This window comes from Dreissena polymorpha, chromosome 1 (assembly GCF_020536995.1).
Source record: "Dreissena polymorpha isolate Duluth1 chromosome 1, UMN_Dpol_1.0, whole genome shotgun sequence".
Lineage (NCBI taxonomy): Eukaryota > Metazoa > Mollusca > Bivalvia > Myida > Dreissenidae > Dreissena > Dreissena polymorpha.
Genome location: NC_068355.1, coordinates 82900174 through 82924289, shown reverse-complemented (window position 1 = coordinate 82924289; position 24116 = coordinate 82900174). Strand labels below are relative to the sequence as shown.

The following is a 24116-nucleotide window of genomic DNA, read 5'->3' as shown; positions in this document are numbered from 1 at the left end:
ACAATATGATATCAGATATGAAATGTAGTTGTAACAGATGAATGTCATTACAGATTTAGGACAGATATTTCCGTTGCCGTTTACAGTCAAGAAGACTCGTGTGCGGTCCACTTTACAGCCACATACTATTCTAGATGAACACAGCAACATGAATCTTCCTTACAAGTTTCGCAAACTTGGTTTAAAGACCCTTTACACGGTAGCGCCAAAATGTGTAAATATGTTAAGAGTGTATTGTCAGAAACATAAGACTTACGTATATAACGTTATATGTATTGAAAGGTTACTTGAAAACCTTTTAAAGAAACTTATTTAAGAAATTGTGACCTGACGTTTGCAAGCGAATATTCGTATTTGGTTTGAGTATGAATTGTATTTGATAACATCCTTATAATTATTTACTTCACGAATAAATAAATAAGCAATTCTGATAATGGTTTGTCACAACCTCTATTTTTTTAAAAAAACACGAAAATACACTTTTATTAGTTTAGATATCAATGCAAACTGCTTTTATAATTATATTTACTAAAGTTATTTCTTAAGGGTATCTTACACTCATCGCAAAAAAATCTCATATTTGGAGTAAAGCAAAAACAAACTCAGAATATTCTTGAAACTGTGTCCGATGTATGTTTTAACAACGCAATAAAACATTAAAACAAAAAGATAGAGAAAGGGAGGCTTGTGGTTACATCATGCGGCTTATGGAAAGATATGGCGCAGATAAGCAAGAATTCCGAACTGCTGCTCAAGCAGTTTTAAAACAGCACAGTAGACTGCCAGACAGTCTGTAATAAAAGTGTCCTTTGACAATGTGAGTAAACACACTGTAATGTAACGTACTTATCTTGTGTATTACATGTATTGATAGCACTGCAATTCCTGTTTCAAATAGACATGTGACCGCATGAAATACATGCCAACGCATTCATGATTTATCTAAAAACTCTGTTTACTTTAAAAACAATTTACACATAGGTATTCCATGGCCATAAAATGAGCAATTATTGGCCTTAGTTTCATGCACAACAATGGTTAGACCATGATTGTTTAGTCCATGATTATACATGGCTCTCGGGCACAATCTATATCTCTCTAGTGCCATGGTGAAGACTGGTCTGGCCACGAATATCAGGCATGATTATGGAATTTTTCCAAGTTAGCTAAACATAGTCTTTTTAAAATATCGATGAACAAAACAACATAAAATTGGAGAACTCTAGTACTTTAGAGACCAAAAATGAATGATTGTGAAGTTGATAATGTTTAAAGATTGGCCGTGTGTAATGGTATCTTCATGTGCATACAATTTCTTTTAATAAAGACCATAGGCTTATCATTACTATTCATAGTAAAGCCAATGTTTAAACAAAATCCAAAAACATGCTGTCACATATCGACGAAAGAAAAAATTAATTTAATACTTGTTATTATTACATGTTTATGCACTAATAGGTAAACAGCAAGCTGCTTCGGAGTGGTAACATATTTCGACATGATTCATAACCTTTGAATTAAGTGTCATGCACGTGTTCAACTTTGTTTGATTTTGGACTTGAGTAACTGAGATTATTTTTACATACGGGATTGCTGCAAACTGTATTTAGGTTTCAAGTACATATCGATGAATAGCAGTGTCGGCTCTGAAAACTTCGTATTCGATTTCAGAATACAGCAAAATATGATTCATCGGAAATTCGTTAACGTTTATTGTTTTTAATATAATTAATATATTCTAGAAAACATTTCCTAAAAAAGCATATATACTTTATAAATGTATTCGTTCTTGGAACTTTTCATTTAATGGTAGTGGCAACACATAGTTTGAAACGTTAACCTTTGGGTCACTTTTGTTTTTCGAATGTATATGTATGAAGCATAGGTTAACTAATACTGTTTTCTACCATTTAATGAAAACATCTCACCATGGCCTCTAGCATGCATGATTTGTTTGACGAAAAGTGCTTGCTACTGAATTCATATTGATGTGTTTGTTTTGCCTGTTACCTAATTGTAGACATGTATTTCAAAAAAAGTATTTACTATTTTAAAAATATTAAAATAAAAACACTGTTTTATATATGATATTGTTAATAAAAACAAAGTACAGTGTTTAACGTTTTTTCGATACACGCCTCAAATGGGATTCAAACCCACGTCTAAAACAATCACCTACCTATAAAAGAATGTTCCGGCTTAAAAGTCATCAAACTGATAGTTCGAATTTGCATATACAGGTCACCTTTTCCTTACGTGACAACTATTTATGTAAAGTGATGAAACTTCACTTAGGGATGCTAGCTATCTAGCTGTAGATGTTCAGTTAAAGTTTAAAAGCTTCAAGGTGTTTTACAGTGCATTATGATACATTACATCACACAACTTTTCAGTCAAGTTCCCACCGCTAAATAAATACACGCTTTATACATGTACCTTAACATTTGCTTTTATTTAATTGCGATTTAGGAATGCCCCTGAAGTCTGCAAATGAAAATATCGTAATGTGATTTCTTCCTGATCGGTCTGGTGTGTTTTGGGGAATAAAGGACGCCAAGACGAAAACATTATAGACAAATGTCCACGCCGATACGACATTGAAATAGTTGGTTTTCTTTCATGTTTTCAAGGGCGCAATAACGACAACATTACACAACTTCAATCAATCAAGGCATCAATCTTTCCACTCAAAAATGCGTTATGTTATACAACTTATTTCACGTATACGTGTTAGCAGACACTTTGTTGTGACGCGTTATTTTTCCCGTTAAATATCATGTTGGTGTAGTTCTGAAAGATAGAAAAACGAGACGCGACAAACATATGACATGTCGATTGGTTTGGATGTTTACTGATGCAAAGCAGCTTAATATATCAATATGACCTTACATGTTCATATAATAAAACATCATATTTCATCAATATTGATGTCAATTACCCACCGCAGTGATATTCAATAGTGAACCCAGGTTTTTAAGAAATAATATTGAACATTGTATGAACAGTTTACAACAGTGACGTCTAGTATAGCTGCCAGCGTATAAGAACTACTGACCCAAACGGTGGTGCATGTAAAATGTCAAAAAAGAGAGGCAATAGTAATCCGATTGCGAATGTTTTATTCGCATCACTTGCAAAACCAGCTGCTGGCAGATTTATATAAGGTTCCCTCTGCTAAGACATGCCGTTTTCTGCGTCGTGGATATAAATCCCTGTATATTATAATTGATCACATATCATTACCAATCTAATACGATGAAATTAAGTACGAAGTATGCATGATCAAAGAAAAGAATGCAACAAGAAATTCACTTTGATTACATATATAACCGCATCTAATTATTCATTCTGATTTACGTGTGTATTTTATATACATGTGTATTTTTTAATACATGAGTGACTTTTAAAAGCCTGGGGATAATTTTAAAAGCGTGGGGATATTGTTTTGATCTCCGCGTTCTGTCCGTCCTGGACACTAACTCCTCCTACACTATTAGCACTAGAACCGTGAAACTTACACACATGGTAGCTATGAGCATATGTGCGACGGTGCACTATTTGGAATTTTGATCTGAACCCTGGGTCAAAAGTTATGGGTAAATAAAAAAATGGGTAAAATGGGTAAAAAATAACTAATTTTACTAACAACATGCGACGCACATGATAATAATTTTTGACCCAGAGGTCAGATCAAAATTCCAAATAGTGCACCGTTGCAAATATGCTCATAGCTACCATGTGTGTACATTTCAACGTTCTAGTGTTAATAGTGTAGAAGGCGATAGTGGCCGATGGGGGTTGGGGTGCGGCCGGGTCAAATATTTTTACTCATGTTTTAGGTTATTTTACATTTACTTCTTCATTTCTACACCGATTTACTTCAAATTGATACTGAACATCTCTTATTACAATACTATCAATCTCAACTGTGCATGGCCTCATAACCAAACCTGGGGCGCCCCGCCCACATAGACTACGCCAACCCAAAATTTTGTTTTAACATAACTTCTTCATTTATTAAAAAATTGACTTCAAATTAATACTGAACATATCTTATGACAACACGGTCTATCTCGACCATCCATGTCTACATTACTCACCACAAGGCCATTAATAAAGGTAAAGGCAGCTTGATTATCGTACTCTTTCAAATTTATCGAGAGGTCCACGGGTACTACTTCCCTGTACCCTCATTTTTTTTTTCGTACCCAAATTTTCGTTTTTTCATAAATTTTTCGTTCCTAAAATTTTTATACCCAATTTTTTTTCGTACCCACATACACGATTGTGGTGTTGTAGATAAACTTAAATTGATGCTTTTATATCCATCTTCTTCAAAAGCATCGTAACACCAGTACTGTCAGTACTTTTCTTCTTATTATTCATTGATTATCCCCACGCTCCAAATTGGAGCGGGGGATTATGTGGTTATCTCCGCCGTCTGTCCGTCCGTCCTGGCCACTATCTACTCCTACACTATTAGCACTAGAACCTTGAAACTTAAACGCATGGTAGCTATGAGCATATGTGCGACAGTGCACTATTTAGAATTTTGATCTGACCCCTGGGTCAAAAGTTATGGAGGTTGGGATGGGGCCAGGTCAGAGATTTTCATTAATTTTTTTTACGTTATATTATATTAACTTCTTCATTTCTACACCGATTCACTTCAAATTGATACTAAACTTTTCTTATGACCATACTGTCAATCTCAACTATGAATAGCTCCAATACCAACCCATGGGCGCCCCGCCCACATAGACCACGCCCACCCAAAATTTTGTTTTAACATAACTTCTTCATTTATTCACCAATTGAATTCAAATTAATACTGAGCATCTCTTATGACAACAGGGTCTATCTCGACCATCCATGTCTACATTACACACCCCGGGGCCCCACCAACATAGGCTTTGCCCACCCAAAATTACCTTTTAATATAACATCTATGCGACGTGGGGATACGCGTCGGCCTCTGCCACGCCATTTCTAGTTAAATTATGAATCAACCCGTCATAACGTTATTAAACCGTGATTCATAAAATGGTTAACGAAAAGACAAAATGGTGTTTTGTTTCGTTTACTAAGACATGTGCCTTTTACACGGTTCAGCAATGTACAATTAAGTTAGCAAATCATGTCCATATGTATGTCTTCGTTTCCGCTTAATGTTCCTGTGGACATTCAACGGTTCCTTGTTGAAACTGCATCAACAGCTGTTGTGACTCTGGACTGATTTGACTCGTCTCCTCCACCCAAGATGAACACGAGTTGGTTTCCATGCGCTGCTTTTTTTCTATTTACACTCCCTGTTCAAATAATAATTATAATAATACTAATAATGCTATAACTAACACTGAAAATAATAATAATAATAATACTGATGATAATAATAATGATAACAATAATAATAATAATAATAATAATAAGAATAATAATAATAATAATAATAATAATAATAATAACAAGAGCACCGCAAAATGGGTGTCAACGCTCGGCTGCGGGTGCAGTTTTAAATAAATGAAAAGCTTGTCAGAAATATTATTTTCTTTTAGGTCACAGTGACCTTAACCTTTGACCTAGTAACAAAAAAATGAGGTGTGGCGTGTAGAACTCATCAAGGTGCATATACATATGAAGCTTCAAAGTTGTAGATGGAAGCACTTTGATTTTAGAAACAAATGTCAATGTTTTAGCACGACGCGGACGGTGGACGGCAGACGGCGGACGGCAGACGCCGGACGGCGGACAGCGAGCTGGCTATGAGAATACCTCGGGTTTTCTCCGAAAACAGCCGATCTAATAATTATAAAATAAATAATAATAATAATAGTAATAATAATTATAATTATTATAATTATTATTATTATAATACATAGTAACAAAAATAATTATTATTATTAGTATAATACTTATTATTACAATACATACAATAACACTAACAATTATCAGAACAATATATTCATAAATGACGATATCTGAGATAATGGAACACAAACACACCATCGATCATAATTAAAAGCTGACGTGATGTTCGCTTATAAAGCATTAACAAGCATTAACAGCGCTATACCGATCATTCCCTACTGGTAAACAAATGTATTTAAACGTCTTCCATCTTATTATATAACTTTATGAATAGGGCATGTAAACCGTTATCCAAGTGCAACGTCGTACCTGACAGGATGTACGTCTTTCCCTCTTCTAAATAGACGCCGCACGCTGCGGTACTCCCACTTGTGTATATTCTCGCTTTGTTCGCCGATGAAACGTCAGACAGATAATTGAACTGCAACAAATTGACATGCGCTTATAGTTCTGATATAAACACTACATAACGTGTTTCATAGTGTTTAAAATCAGAGGGGGTAATCACATGACAGACAAAATGGCGATGTCCATGCCGAGGTAGGTATTTTTCGTCGTTTTATTACTTGTATTATTTTTTTTATTCCGCTCATTTTCCGGCCATATTAGGAAGAAAGTTTCTCGCTTTTATTTCATAGTAATATTCGTTCTATATCTCGACTTAACTCGGTGCGTAATTTCTTAGCGGGATGACCTAATTAGGGCTCCACTAAGAAAATTTGCGGGGAGTAAAGTCGAGATATAAAGCGAAGTTAAATACGAAATAAACGCTATTCACCTTTTTACTGATGTGGCTGGAAAGTAAGCGTCATTTTAAAAATAAACAGAAGTAATAAAGGGTTTAAAACGGCGAAAAATAACTGTCTCGGTGTGGACGTCGCCATCTTGACTATCACGTGATTACCTCCTCTGAAAATGCGGTTTACCTACGCCCGTGTACACGTAAAAAAATATAATGAGATGTATAGATTACCAGTCATTGATTATGATTGTATTTTAAGACGGATACAAATATGCTTTTAACATAAATATAATGTACATTTTCCGTGCCAGACAGATATGATTAGGATGCAATATGTTTTAGTATGTATTATTTCAACCGAAGTTGATGATGTGACTTGTTTATTAACGATATAAATCATATGCATAGTACAGAAGTATATTAAATAAAAATAATAAATACCTAAATTAACGTACATATATCTTAATATTATAGTGAATTACCTTGTATATATTTGAATAGCTTGGTTTGTTAATCTTATAGTAGAAACCGTTAAAATCTTCGGGATCCGCCGGATCTCGAAGTTCACTTTTTACTTTTGTCTTTATTACTGAAATAAAGTATACTTTTGAACATATTCTCTAAATGATTGGTGTATAATATATAAAAAGGTTTTACAAAAATAGTTTACAAAAATAGCGATAAATAATACCAATGCGTACACGTGTTTTAATATGTCATTGTATAAAAGATTGTCTACACAATATTATGACCATCACATGTCGATGAAAAATTATGCAATAACAAGCTTACATTCTAAAATCTGATGCACAGCCCTGATCCAAAATAGGCCTTACCACGCACGTACAGCATTCGCACCGACCTAGAACACTTACAAACAAAACACTAAACACGAATGCTTTCATTGTCAAGAAATAAATTTCCTTAAACGTGTACTCCTCACGATACGTTGTTTGCAAATGAATGCGTAATATTCCGAGTGAAAATACATCAAACTATTCAAGAAAGATCAGCATCTGACTGGTTAGGAAACCACTCCCAGTTAAAACGGATGTAAACACGCATGTAACCCTGTTGTAACCCTGTTGATAATCACGTCTATTCCGATGTCCTGTTATGAATAATTAGGACTGTGGCTTGTCTGTTATTTTTACCAGAAGCGTATCTCAAACCGATTCATTGTTGCTCGAAACATTTATAATCTGAATATTACAGTCACATTGATCATAATATTAGTAAAACATCTATCAGGTATACATATTTAACTGGTGCATTGTTTAAGCAAAAAAAGCATGCACATTTATTTATTGATAAATTATTCAAGATTTGTGCGGTTTCTGTTCATCTTAGATTAAATTCGGTGATAACAAGAACACCAAATGTTTGTTTTAAATTTCTGTACACAGCTTAACAAATTGATTATCTTGTCAGCAGAAGATTTATGTATCTCTCTGATATGGCACTGAGCGGACTTGCATAAATTGGCATGACCATGTATATACCTTATCAGTTTGATTTAACTAAGGAGTTTAATAACAACATATTTGAAATAAAATTGAAAACTCATTCAATTAGAATACTTATCCCAACATGGAATATTCAATGTGTTACTGTTTTACGTACTTCATACAATCAATTCTTTAAACAAAACAAGCAACAAAACGAAGATTAAAACAAGTAATATATATATAAATAAATAAATAAATATATATATATATATATATATATATATATATATATATATATATATATATATATATATATATATAAAACAAACAATGCCTTACTACTAATGAAGTCATTCTTTAAAGTTATTCTTTGAAACATGCTTAAAGCATTTAAATATTAACATGAACAAATAGCGTTTTTGCTTTAGAATTTTATAATCGTTTGGGAAAATTATACCAAAAAAATTAAGATATGTTTAATGTCAATGTTTATATAGTGTCATTATAGCCATTCAATAAACCACTATGGTGCTCAATCGAACAGTTGCATAAAAATGGACCATCGACAAAACTAGACGTGTGGCTAATTGATTCCACTGAACGAAGCGTTTAAATTCATGAAAAAAAAAAACGGCGTGGTTTATTCTTGACTTCTGTTATTCATCATACAACTGTAATCAATTTTTTCTTGACGTTATCCATTATGTAAATAAAGGACCATATCGGGAATATCACGGTGTTTATTTTATTTCTCGTCCTGCAAGAATATTGTTTTTATAATTGAAAAATACTTATACTTGGTTGTTGCAGATCTGTATCTTGATACAGATCAATATGATGAATATGCACATAATATCATTAGTTCGTAAAACAAAAATATGTTTGCAATTGTTTAAAATTGAGGTACCGATCTCTTTGAAAATGATAACTTTTGAACAGATAATGGACTTAATCTGAATTGCCCACTGAATTGCAGATGTTATATAATCTGTCGTAGCGATTAATATTTGTTCATCCTAGTTTCTCGATATTAAAGTATTTTCCGCACATTCTAATACCAACAATACGTTGCAAATAAAATGAATTCCAGTTTATGTTCCGTTGTATATTTTGTTAAATGATATTTCATTTAACTAAAACATACTATACCAATTTCTTTTATATAGGTCGTTGGGTATTTTTGCAAAAATGAATACTCTAGAGCCATCATGATGTTAGTTTGTCCATACCAACAACAGTTTCCATGATTGCATGAAACAGTTGAGTAACTTTTACATTCTGCTATCATTTACTCTTTCTGATCAGACAAACACGAATATGGCCTTTTTCAATATTGGTTATAATATTGTACTGAAACTATCACGTTTTAACAGTCTGTACAATCAGATTTGATCTTTACCAAGAACAAAGTATACGGTCATATGATGTGTATAACGTTCAAAATGGAGGAAAAGAAACACACAAAAATATGCAAGTTTTGAAGGCGTCTAGCAAGTGTTATTTGTACTCAATATTAAGCTTATTGTTTCGGATTCTCTTTAACGTCCTTTATATACAATGGGAAGTTTGGATTATAATGAGCTTATAAAATTCACGTAACGTTTATTTTTGTATTACAATACATAAAACTACGTGTTAAAAATGTACTTTATGCATTACGTACACATACATTTTTGTCAACAGTCAACTTTGATTACAACATTATGTTATAACACGTCAAAACTGTACGATTCATATACTTGTTGTTTTAATTTTTCACTATGGAAATTATGTAAGTCGGAGATTACGCCAGAATGTGTCGCGATCGTAACCACTTTTTTCAACACAAACAATCAATGTATTTGTTATATTTGTTCTTAGATTTGTGTTGACCTGTATCTGTTCTTAGTCACCACTGACATTATATAAATTACCTTATTTTGAAATACGTATTTGATCGTGCAAATTGCAAGAGACGATACTACGCTTCCGTACCACATATAAGTAGGCACAGACCATGCGGAGCATAACGCGCTAAATATTAAATTCATAAGTTTAAAATTACAACAGAAATGAGATTCGTTCGTTAATAAACACAAATCGTTACATTAGATCAATATCTTTATTTCAACATTTGAATCAACCTTTCAAATAATACATGTTTGAGTTTGTTATTATTTTATGCTGATTTATTTAAGATGCGTTTCTTCAAAATGCATCATGTAATCCCTACGTAAAAAATGCTTTGATACAAGACCGCAAATATTTATATATGACATTCATATTTAAGTATAAAGACTAATTTTCTGAAAATTCTTTCTCGAAGCCTGTGACATAGCGCATTTAAACACTGTCGCAATCTTTTTTGAAAAACAAAAACCTACCAATTGGATAAACTTTTGCTTTATCCGACAGGAATGGCTTATCGGACCACTCATGCGCATCCTTTGCATCAATATTTTCCGGAAAGAAGTGATTTTAAAATGGGACGTTATTTTACGTGTACGTGCTATTTTAATGGATAAAAGACGCTAACATTTTATAATAACATTAAACAGACTATCAAAAAAACATTGTAATACGAGTTTTAAAGAAAATATTCTGACGACCAATGATTTTTAAAGGATCAATTAATAAAGATCAAAATGTCTCTAGTGTGTCGTGTGCGGAATAACCTCTCATTCTTCAATTTGCTTCTTGCGATATTTTATACATCGGCAATATGGAATGCCGATCAAAATTTGCAGATTTTCTTAATTTAGACAATGTAAACGTACACATAGTAGGGTTTACAAGTGCCGTTGAACACTTTTTGAGGATATAAATTCAAACAGGTGTTGAATTAAGAGGTCAAATAAAGTAATATGCATGTGTATATAATTTACTTATTGCCAACAATAGTCCGTCAAAAGGTTTTTGTTGACGAGTTTCGACAAATACAAATTTCAAAGTTGTTCATTTCAGTATTTCTTTTCATAATATCAATAAATATACCTTGCACAATAGCATTAAGATTATATTAGCAATATAAAGAAGTGAAACTCCAGCTGCTGGAACAGTATTGAATTATCATTATAAACAATTAGTTGGTCCTTTATTTAAGGCAAGTGACCGATTGCCCAAACAGGACCTTAAAATAACAATAAAAACACAATACCGCCACCAGCCTCTGAAGGCTGAAAATATAACAACATCGAAGATATGTACGGGGATACACGCTACTGCATCCACGCAGCACACATCAAACTGTTGTGCAATGCAATATAAAGAAGTGAAACTCCAGCTGCTGGAGCAGTATTGAATTCTCATTATAAACAATTAGTTGGTCCTTTATTTAAGGCAAGTGACCTAATGCCCAATAAGTACCTTAAAATAATGATAAAATCACAATTACGCCACCAGCCTCTGAAGGCTGAAAATATAACAACATCGAAGATATTTACGGGGATACACGCTTCTGCATCCACGCAGCACGCATCAAACTGTTGTGCAATGCAATATAAAGAAGTGAAACTCCAGCTGCTGTAGCAGTATTGAATTCTCATTATAAACAATTAGTTGGTCCTTTATTTAAGGCAAGTGACCGATTGCCCAAACAGTACCTTACAATGATAATAAAAACACAATACCGCCACCAGCCTCTGAAGGCTGAAAATATAACAACATCGAAGATATTTACGGGGATACACGCTACTGCATCGGCGCAGCACACTTCAAACTGTTGTGCAATGCAATATAAAGAAGTGAAACTCCAGCTGCTGGAGCAGTATTGAATTCTCATTATAAACAATTAGTTAGTCCTTTATTTAAAGCAAGTGACCTAATGCCCAATAAGTACCTTAAAATAATGATAAAAACACAATACCACCACCAGCCTCTGAAGGCTGAAAATATAACAACATCAAAGATATTTACGGGGATACACGCTACTGCATCCACGCAGCACACATAAAACTGTTGTGCAATGCAATATAAAGAAGTGAAACTCCAGCTGCTGGAGCAGTATTGAATTCTCATTATAAACAATTAGTTGGTCCTTTATTTAAGGCAAGTGACCGATTGCCCAAACAGTACCTTAAAATAATAATAAAAACACAATACCGCCACCAGCCTCTGAAGGCTGAAAATATAACAACATCGAAGATATTTACGGGGATACACGCTACTGCATCCACGCAGCACACATCAAACTGTTGTGCAATGCAATATAAAGAAGTGAAACTCCAGCTGCTGGAGCAGTATTGAATTCTCATTATAAACAATTAGTTGGTCCTTTATTTAAGGCAAGTGACCGATTGCCCAAACAGTACCTTAAAATAATAATAAAAACACAATACCGCCACCAGCCTCTGAAGGCTGAAAATATAACAACATCGAAGATATGTACTGGGATACACGCTACTGCATCCACGCAGCAAACATCAAGCTGTTGTGCAATGCAATATAAAGAAGTGAAACTCCAGCTGCTGGAGCAGTATTGAATTCTCATTATAAACAATTAGTTAGTTTTTTATTTAAGGCAAGTGACCGTTTGCCCAAACAGTACCTTAAAATAATAATAAAAAACACAATACCGCCACCAGCCTCTGAAGGCTGAAAATATAACAACATTGAAGATATGTACGGGGATACACGCTACTGCATCCACGCAGCAGACATCAAACTGTTGTGCAATGCAATATTAAAAAAATAAAACTCCAGCTGCTGGAGCAGTATTGAATTCTCATTATAAACCATTAGTTGGTCCTTTATTTAAGGCTAGTGACCGATTGCCCAAACAGTACACTAAAATAATAATAAAAACACAATACCGCAACCAGCCTCTGAAGGCTAAAAATATAACAATATCGAAGATATGTACGGGGATACACGCTACTGCATCCACGCAGCACACATCAAGCTGTTGTGCAATGCAATATAAAGAAGTGAAACTCCAGCTGCTGGGTCAGTATTGAATTCTCATTATAAACAATTAGTTGGTCCTTTATTTAAGGCAAGTGACCGATTGCCCAAACAGTACCTTAAAATAATAATAAAAACACAATACCGCCACCAGCCTCTGAAGGCTGAAAATATAACAACATCGAAGATATGTACGGGGATACACGCTACTGAACCCACGCAGCACACATCAAACTGTTGTGCAATGCAATATAAAAAAGTAAAACTCTAGCTGCTAGAGCAGTATTGAATTCTCATTATAAACAATTAGTTGGTCCTTTATTTAAGGCAAGAGAACGATTGCCCAAACAGTACCTTGAAATAATAATAAAAACACAATACCGCCACCAGCCTCTGAAGGCTGAAAATATAACAACATCGAAGATATGTACGGGGATACACGCTACTGCATCCACATAGCACACATCAAACTGTTGTGCAATGCAATATAAAGAAGTGAAACTCCAGCTGCTGTAGCAGTATTGAATTCTCATTATAAACAATTAGTTGGTCCTTTATTTTAGGCAAGTGACCGATTGCCCAAACAGTACCTTAAAATAATAATAAAAACACAATACCGCCACCAGCCTCTGAAGGCTGAAAATATAACAACATCGAAGATATTTACGGGGATACACGCTACTGCATCGGCGCAGCACACATCAAACTGTTGTGCAATGCAATATAAAGAAGTGAAACTCCAGCTGCTGTAGCAGTATTGAATTCTCATTATAAACAATTAGTTGGTCCTTTATTTAAGGCAAGTGACCGATTGCCCAAACAGTACCTTAAAATAATAATAAAATCACAATACCGCCACCAGCCTCTGAAGGCTGAAAATATAACAACATCGAAGATATGTACTGGGATACACGCTACTGCATCCACGCAGCACACATCAAGCTGTTGTGCAATGCAATATAAAGAAGTGAAACTCCAGCTGCTGGAGCAGTATTGAATTCTCATTATAAACAAGTAGTTAGTCCTTTATTTAAGGCAAGTGACCGTTTGCCCAAACAGTACCTTAAAATAATAATAAAAAACACAATACCGCCACCAGCCTCTGAAGGCTTAAAAATATTACAACATTGAAGATATGTACGGGGATACACGCTACTGCATCCACGCAGCAGACATCAAACTGTTGTGCAATGCAATATAAAAAAATAAAACTCCAGCTGCTGGAGCAGTATTGAATTCTCATTATAAACCATTAGTTGGTCCTTTATTTAAGGCTAGTGACCGATTGCCCAAACAGTACACTAAAATAATAATAAAAACACAATACCGCAACCAGCCTCTGAAGGCTGAAAATATAACAATATCGAAGATATGTACGGGGATACACGCTACTGCATCCACGCAGCACACATCAAGCTGTTGTGCAATGCAATATAAAGAAGTGAAACTCCAGCTGCTGGATCAGTATTGAATTCTCATTATAAACAATTAGTTGGTCCTTTATTTAAGGCAAGTGACCGATTGCCCAAACAGTACCTTAAAATAATAATAAAAACACAATACCGCCACCAGCCTCTGAAGGCTGAAAATATAACAACATCGAAGATATGTACGGGGATACACGCTACTGAACCCACGCAGAACACATCAAACTGTTGTGCAATGCAATATAAAAAAGTGAAACTCTAGCTGCTAGAGCAGTATTGAATTCTCATTATAAACAATTAGTTGGTCCTTTATTTAAGGCAAGAGAACGATTGCCCAAACAGTACCTTGAAATAATAATAAAAACACAATACCGCCACTAGCCTCTGAAGGCTGAAAATATAACAACATCGAAGATATTTACGGGGATACACGCTACTGCATCCACGCAGCACACATCACACTGTTGTGCAATGCAATATAAAGAAGTGAAACTCCAGCTGCTGTAGCAGTATTGAATTCTCATTATAAACAATTAGTTGGTCCTTTATTTAAGGCAAGTGACCGATTGCCCAAACAGTACCTTAAAATAATAATAAAAACACAATACCGCCACCAGCCTCTGAAGGCTGAAAATATAACAACATCGAAGATATTTTCGGGGATTCACGCTACTGCATCCACGCAGCAGACATCAAACTGTTGTGCAATGCAATATAAAGAAGTGAAACTCCAGCTGCTGGAGCAGTATTGAATTCTCATTATAAACAATTAGTTGGTCCTTTATTTAAGGCAAGTGCCCTAATGCCCAATAAGTACCTTAAAAAAATGATAAAACACAATACCGCCACCAGCCTCTGAAGGCTGAAAATATAACAACATCGAAGATATTTACGGGGATACACGCTACTGCATCCACGCAGCACACATCAAACTGTTGTGCAATGCAATATAAAGAAGTGAAACTCCAGCTGCTGTAGCAGTATTGAATTCTCATTATAAACAATTAGTTGGTCCTTTATTTAAGGCAAGTGACCGATTGCCCAAACAGTACCTTAAAATAATAATAAAAACACAATACCGCCACCAGCCTCTAAAGGCTGAAAATATAACAACATCGAAGATATGTACGGGGATACACGCTACTGCATCCACGCAGCACACATCAAACTATTGTGCAATGCAATATAAAGAAGTGAAACTCCAGCTGCTGGAGCAGTATTGAATTCTCATTATAAACAATTAGTTGGTCTTTTATTTAAGGCAAGTGACCGTTTGCCCAAACAGTACCTTAAAATAATAATAAAAACACAATACCGCCACCAGCCTCTGAAGGCTGAAAATATAACAACATCGAAGATATGTACTGGGATACAAGCTACTGCATCCACGCAGCACACATCAAGCTGTTGTGCAATGCAATATAAAGAAGTGAAACTCCAGCTGCTGGAGCAGTATTGAATTCTCATTATAAACAATTAGTTAGTCCTTTATTTAAGGCAAGTGACCGTTTGCCCAAACAGTACCTTAAAATAATAATAATAAAAAACAATACCGCCACCAGCCTCTGAAGGATGAAAATATAACAACATTGAAGATATGTACGGGGATACACGCTACTGCATCCACGCAGCACACATCAAGCTGTTGTGCAATGCAATATAAAGAAGTGAAACTCCAGCTGCTGGATCAGTATTGAATTCTCATTATAAACAATTAGTTGGTCCTTTATTTAAGGCAAGTGACCGATTGCCCAAACAGTACCTTAAAATAATAATAAAAACACAATACCGCCACCAGCCTCTGAAGGCTGAAAATATAACAACATCGAAGATATGTAGGGGGATACACGCTACTGAACCCACGCAGCACACATCAAACTGTTGTGCAATGCAATATAAAAAAGTGAAACTCTAGCTGCTAGAACAGTATTGAATTCTCATTATAAACAATAAGTTGGTCCTTTATTTAAGGCAAGAGAACGATTGCCCAAACAGAACCTTGAAATAATAATAAAAACACAATACCGCCACCAGCCTCTGAAGGCTGAAAATATAACAACATCGAAGATATGTACGGGGATACACGCTACTGCATCCACGCAGCACACATCAAATTTTTGTGCAATGCAATATAAAGTAATGAAACTCCAGCTGCTGGAGCAGTATTGAATTCTAATTATAAACAATTAGTTGGTCCTTTATTTAAGGCAAGTGACCGATTGCCCAAACAGTACCTTTAAATAATAATAATAACACAATACCGCCACTAGCCTCTGAAGGCTGAAAATATAACAACATCGAAGATATGTACGGGGATACACGCTACTGCATCCACGCAGCACACATCAAACTGTTGTGCAATGCAATATAAAGAAGTGAAACTCCAGCTGCTGGAGCCAGTATTGAATTCTCATTATAAACAATTAGTTGGTCCTTTATTTAAGGCAAGTGACCGATTGCCCAAACAGTACCTTAAAATAATAATACAAACACAATACCGCCACCAGCCTCTGAAGGCTTAAAATATAACAACATTGAAGATATGTTCGGGAATACACGCTACTGCATCCACGCAGCACACATCAAACTGTTGTGCAATGCAATATATTGAAGTGAAACTCCAGCTGCTGGATCAGTATTGAATGCTCATTATAAACAATTAGTTGGTCCTTTATTTAAGGCAAGTGACCGATTGCCCAAACAGTACCTTAAAATAATAATAAAAACACAATACCGCCACCAGCCTCTGAAGGCTGAAAATATAACAACATCGAAGATATGTACGGGGATACACGCTACTGCATCCACGCAGCACACATCAAGCTGTTGTGCAATGCAATATAAAGAAGTGAAACTCCAGATGCTGGAGCAGTATTGAATTCTCATTATAAACAATTAGTTAGTCCTTTATTTAAGGCAAGTGACCGTTTGCCCAAACAGTACCTTAAAATAATAATAAAAAACACAACACCGCCACCAGCCTCTGAAAGCTGAAAATATAACAACATTAAAGATATGTACGGGGATACACGCTACTGCATCCACGCAGCACACATCAAACTGTTGTGCAATGCAATATAAAGAAATGAAACTCCAGCTGCTGGAGCAGTATTGAATTCTCATTATAAACAATTAGTTGGTCCTTTATTTAAGGCTAGTGACCGATTGCCGAAACAGTACATTAAAATAATAATAAAAACACAATACCGCAACCAGCCTCTGAAGGCTGAAAATATAACAATATCGAAGATATGTACGGGGATACACGCTACTGCATCCACGCAGCACACATCAAGCTGTTGTGCAATGCAATATAAAGAAGTGAAACTCCAGCTGCTGGAGCAGTATTGAATTCTCATTATAAACAATTAGTTGGTCCTTTATTTAAGGCAAGTGACCGATTGCCCAAACAGTACCTTAAAATAATAATAAAAACACAATACCGCCACCAGCCTCTGAAGGCTGAAAATATAACAACATCGAAGATATGTAGGGGGATACACGCTACTGAACCCACGCAGCACACATCAAACTGTTGTGCAATGCAATATAAAAAAGTGAAACTCTAGCTGCTAGAGCAGTATTGAATTCTCATTATAAACAATTAGTTGGTCCTTTATTTAAGGCAAGAGACCGATTGCCCAAACAGTACCTTAAAATAATAATAAAAACACAATACCGCCACCAGCCTCTGAAGGCTGAAAATATAACAACATCGAAGATATGTACGGGGATACACGCTACTGCATCCACGCAGCACACATCAAGCTGTTGTGCAATGCAATATAAAGAAGTGAAACTCCAGATGCTGGAGCAGTATTGAATTCTCATTATAAACAATTAGTTAGTCCTTTATTTAAGGCAAGTGACCGTTTGCCCAAACAGTACCTTAAAATAATAATAAAAAACACAACACCGCCACCAGCCTCTGAAAGCTGAAAATATAACAACATTGAAGATATGTACGGGGATACACGCTACTGCATCCACGCAGCACACATCAAACTGTTGTGCAATGCAATATAAAGAAATGAAACTCCAGCTGCTGGAGCAGTATTGAATTCTCATTATAAACAATTAGTTGGTCCTTTATTTAAGGCTAGTGACCGATTGCCCAAACAGTACATTAAAATAATAATAAAAACACAATACCGCAACCAGCCTCTGAAGGCTGAAAATATAACAATATCGAATATATGTACGGGGATACACGCTACTGCATCCACGCAGCACACATCAAGCTGTTGTGCAATGCAATATAAAGAAGTGAAACTCCAGCTGCTGGAGCAGTATTGAATTCTCATTATAAACAATTAATTGGTCCTTTATTTAAGGCAAGTGACCGATTGCCCAAACAGTACCTTAAAATAATAATAAAAACACAATACCGCCACCAGCCTCTGAAGGCTGAAAATATAACAACATCGAAGATATGTAGGGGGATACACGCTACTGAACCCACGCAGCACACATCAAACTGTTGTGCAATGCAATATAAAAAAGTGAAACTCTAGCTGCTAGAGCAGTATTGAATTCTCATTATAAACAATTAGTTGGTCCTTTATTTAAGGTAAGAGAACGATTGCCCAAACAGTACCTTGAAATAATAATAAAAACACAATACCGCCACCAGCCTCTGAAGGCTTAAATATAACAACATCGACGATATGTACGGGGATACACGCTACTGCATCCACGCAGCACACATCAAATTTTTGTGCAATGCAATATAAAGTAATGAAACTCCAGCTGCTGGAGCAGTATTGAATTCTCATTATAAACAATTAGTTGGTCCTTTATTTAAGGCAAGTGACCGATTGCCCAAACAGTACCTTTAAATAATAATAATAACACAATACCGCCACTAGCCTCTGAAGGCTGAAAATATAACAACATCGAAGATATGTACGGGAATACACGCTACTGCATCCACGCAGCACACATCAAACTGTTGTGCAATGCAATATAAAGAAGTGAAACTCAAGCTGCTGGAGCCAGTATTGAATTCTCATTATAAACAATTAGTTGGTCCTTTATTTAAGGCAAGTGACCGATTGCCCAAACAGAACCATAAAATAATATTAAAAACACAATACCGCCGCCAGCCTCTGAAGGCTGAAAATATAACAATATCGAAGGTATGTACGGGGATACACGCTACTGCATCAACGCAGCACACATCAAACTGTTGTGCAATGCAATATAAAGAAGTGCAACTCCAGCTGCTGGAGCAGTATTGAATTCTCATTATAAACAATTAGTTGGTCCTTTATTTAAGGCAAGTGACCGATTGCCAAAACAGTACATTAAAATAATAATAAAAACACAATACCGCAACCAGCCTCTGAAGGCTGAAAATATAACAACATCGAAGATATGTACGGGGATACACGCTACTGCATCCACGCAGCACACATCAAACTGGTGTGCAATGCAATATAAAGAAGTGAAAAAACAGCTGCTGGAGCAGTATTGAATTCTCATTATAAACAATTAGTTGGTCTTTTATTTAAGGCAAGAAACCGATTGCCAAAAAAGTACCTTAAAAAATAATAAAAACACAATACCGCCACAAGCCTCTGAAGGCTGAAAATATAACAACATCGAAGATATGTACGGGGATACACGCTACTGCATCCACGCAGCACACATCAAACTGTTGTGCAATGCAATATAAAGAAGTGAAACTCCAGCTGCTGGAGCAGTATTGAATTCTCATTATAAACAATTAGTTGGTCCTTTATTTAAGGCAAGTGAATATTTGCCCAAACAGTACCTTAAAATAATAATAATAACACAATACCACCACCAACCTCTGAAGGCTGAAAATTTAACAACATCGAAGATATGTACTGGGTTACACGCTACTGCATCCACGCAGCACACATCAAACGTTTGTGCAATGCCATATAAAGAAGTGAAACTCCAGCTGCTGGAGCAGTATTGAATTCGCATTATAAACAATTAGTTGGTCCTTTATTTAAGGCAAGTGACCGATTGCCCAAACAGTACCATAAAATAATAATAAAAACACAATACCGCCTCAAGCCTCTGAAGGCTGAAAATATAACAACATCGAAGATATGTACGGGGATACACGCTACTGCATCCACGCAGCACACATCAAACTGTTGTGCAATGCAATATAAAGAAGTGAAACTCCAGCTGCTGGAGCAGTATTGAATTCTCATTATAAACAATTAGTTGGTCCTTTATTTAAGGCAAGTGACCGATTGCCCAAACAGTACCTTAAAATAATAATACAAACACAATACCGCCACCAGCCTCTGAAGGCTTAAAATATAACAACATTGAAGATATGTACGGGGATACACGCCACTGCATCCACGCAGCACACATCAAACTGTTGTGCAATGCAATATAAAGAAGTGAAACTCCAGCTGCTGGATCAGTATTGAATGCTCATTATAAACAATTAGTTGGTCCTTTATTTAAGGCAAGTGACCGATTGCCCAAACAGTACCTTAAAATAATAATAAAAACACAATACCGCCACCAGCCTCTGAAGGCTGAAAATATAACAACATCGAAGATATGTACGGGGATACACGCTACTGCATCCACGCAGCACACATCAAACTGTTGTGCAATGCAATATAAAGAAGTGAAACTCCAGCTGCTGGAGCAGTATTAGATTGTCATTATAAACAATTAGTTGGTCTTTTATTTAAGACAAGTGACCGATTGCCCAAACAGTACCTTAAAATAATAATAAAAACACAATACCGCAACCAGCCTCTGAAGGCTGAAAATATAACAACATCGAAGATATGTACGGGGATGCACGCTACTGCATCCACGCAGCACACATCAAACTATTGTGCTATGCAATATAAAGAAGTGAAACTCCAGCTGCTGAAGCAGTATTGAATTCTCATTATAAACAATTAGTTGGTCCTTTATTTAAGGCAAGTGACCGATTGCCCAAACAGTACCTTAAAATAATAATAAAAGCACAATACCGTTACCAGCCTCTGAAGGCTGAAAATATAAGCACCAATTGACAATAGACGTTTAAATAATTAGGTAAATGAAATTATATAATTGTGATATTATTATTCGATTTATTTTATAAGTGTGATTACAATTTATAAAGAGTCTGTTATGCATACTCTTTTTTATCCATTTGAATTTTCTTCCAAATTTTGTCTGCACATATTACGAAATCAAAGAATTCCCTTACGCATCGAATTTGTATACATATTAAACTTCTTCCTTTACGTAACTTGAATACACTGTCTGCAATATTGATGTGTTGATACTTAGAAAGAAGTCCGAGAGGTAACATAACCCATATTCTTAGTCGCCCTGTGTTTTATTTAAAGCCAATTGTGTACGTATTTAATCGGCGAACATCATGTTTTTTATGTGAATTCAAATAATCAAAAGCGACAGAAAGAATATTGTTTACGATGTGGATGAATAGTCAATGAAATTTAAATAAAAATGTAGGAAAAAATCATCAATAACGATTATTTTAAATATGGTGAATCTGTAACATTATAGATATGTTTTGCAAATAACAAGCACACATATCGATATACATATATATATATATATATATATATATATATATATATATATATATATATATATATATATATATATATATATATATATATATATTCATTTATTTATTTATTTATATTAAATTAACTATTGATGCACGATTTTAAGTCATCTTAAAACTTTAGGGTGTGTAAGTATGCTTTTTGCTTCAAATGTTTTGGTTTCCTATTTAAACAACTTGTCAATATTTCTCTCAGGGATTTACTCATATTTTGTAGATTGTTAATCTGTACAAAATAAGTTTACGAAAGGAGATGTTTTGAAAAGACAAGCCGAATGCAACGCCGATATTTGTTTTTAAAGTGGTGTCACAAAGTTTGCTTGATCGGGAATAGCGTTAATAATAATAAAATAGTTTTCTTACTTCTGAAGTGTGCAGAATTTAAGCATAATGGTCGAACTTGTCTTTATTCGTACAGAGATACTTTGCGTTGTTTTACTACATTTTGGCTGAATTAATTAATATGCGAACCAAACAATTTCATTTCAGACAATCTGACAGGAGAGAAACTCTTGTTCTTATACACTTCTTTTATGGAAGCATACCAAGTATGACCGTAAACTGATTAAATCTTGGATCACCGTCTGAGAACGGTCAATGTAACGCATAGAGAATTAAAACCGGTTTGAGGGCTGACCAAACATGTAATGCTTTTGAGTATATTATAAAAGTTTCCAAAAACAATAATTAGCTTGACAGACCAAGTACCAATTATTTAAATATGATGTGTTTAATATAATAGTTGGTACCGGTATTGTCTTTGTATAAATGAAACATATTCGATTCGATTTTAAGACACTTCATAAGTATACGTTTATATTCAGCAAATAATTTATTTACATTCAATTAAAAAATATGTCAAAGATAATCGAAGTCATGCTCATTTTTTGTCATATCTCGAACAAAAAGTGAGAGAGAAGCATGAGTGTTTAATACGTTCACTTACGTATATGTGTCTACAGAAATAACGTTATTTGATTGGCTTTGTATTAGATGTTCATGTGTTATTTTCAGTAACATAGTAGTCACAACAAACGGTTTTACTAGTATGTCCGCTGTTTAATAGAGCTTAGCGATCTAAAATGCATTGCATTATGACGACGCGTATGCGTCTATTGAAGCTTCAATTTACACAGGACACGCAACGGTTTCTTGTTTAAACTTGTTCAGCAACATATTGGACTCTTTGCTTATTGGAACTCTCTCCACCCAGGAGGAACACTCACCGATGTTCATGTTTTTGTTTCGTTTGTAGTCAACACTACCTACAATAATAAAAAAAACAGCTAAACAGCAGCAATAAAAGTAACAATTATATTCACAAGCGTCACCAACATGATGTTCTGACATGATGTTTAAATCATCATCAGTTATTGTAAGCTCAAAAATGATATAAAGTTTCTGATATAAATATCAACGTCGAGTGAACTTGCTGTCAGGGCAAACATAATGCGAGGCGTGAAATTACCTGATAGAACATATGTCCCTTTCGTTAAACGGACGCCACATGAGTTGATTGCAGCCGTGTAGATTTTGTTCTCATTAGCTTTTGATACATCGGCCTTAAAAATAAACTGAAACAAAATAAAATACTATAAGAGATTATCGATTGGAAGCGCTGCTAATTGATTTGCTAGAACGTCCATGATCCACAGCCAAAAGCATGCGGCTTATCATTTCATCTGTTAAGAATTGATAACTTGCACATCATGAATATTTCACCGAAAGATTGCACAATTAATTGGTTCTATTATAACACAAGCGAAATATAAGTATAAGTTTTATTTATAATTAATGCGGTAATTAAAAAAATGCAAAAAACAAGTTCCGAATATCAACAATTCTATTCTCTAGGACGGCGACATGTTTTCTATACACGAAAATGAAGATAAGTGTGGGTCTTTTTGCAACAAAACCCCAGGCGGAGCATAATTAGGTGGAAGTAGTTTCAAAGAAATTTTTAAGTTAGGAGCACGCTTAAACCAGCGGTATAGGAATGTGTATACAAGTAAAAACTGTTTGCATAACACTTCGCAATAAAACGACATAGGTTGTATGACTGAGATATGAAAGTTAATTTTAAAAAGTACGGTTGATTAATTTGGCATTTAAAAAAATAAGCATAAACGATTTACTGTGCATAGCAATATAGCAATACA

General features: G+C 35.0%; 1 protein-coding gene across 15 annotated transcripts in view; it reads right to left on the bottom strand.

The window, feature by feature from the left end:
• LOC127838163 (uncharacterized) overlaps window positions 1-24116 on the bottom strand; it is a 69884-nt gene that overhangs the window by 5726 nt on the left and 40042 nt on the right. For 3 of the 15 annotated variants that reach the window (XM_052365745.1, XM_052365761.1, XM_052365753.1), the window contains exon 3: window positions 6178-6289. The exons of 7 other annotated variants lie outside the window; for them this stretch is intronic. In XM_052365745.1, coding sequence (XP_052221705.1) covers window positions 6178-6289 — 112 coding nt within the window. Of the gene's footprint in view, window positions 1-5064; window positions 5310-6177; window positions 6290-7092; window positions 7200-7402; window positions 7638-24116 lie in introns of those variants that run through there. 5 more of the 15 variants (XM_052365766.1, XM_052365775.1, XM_052365788.1 and 2 more) reach the window with 4 other exon arrangements.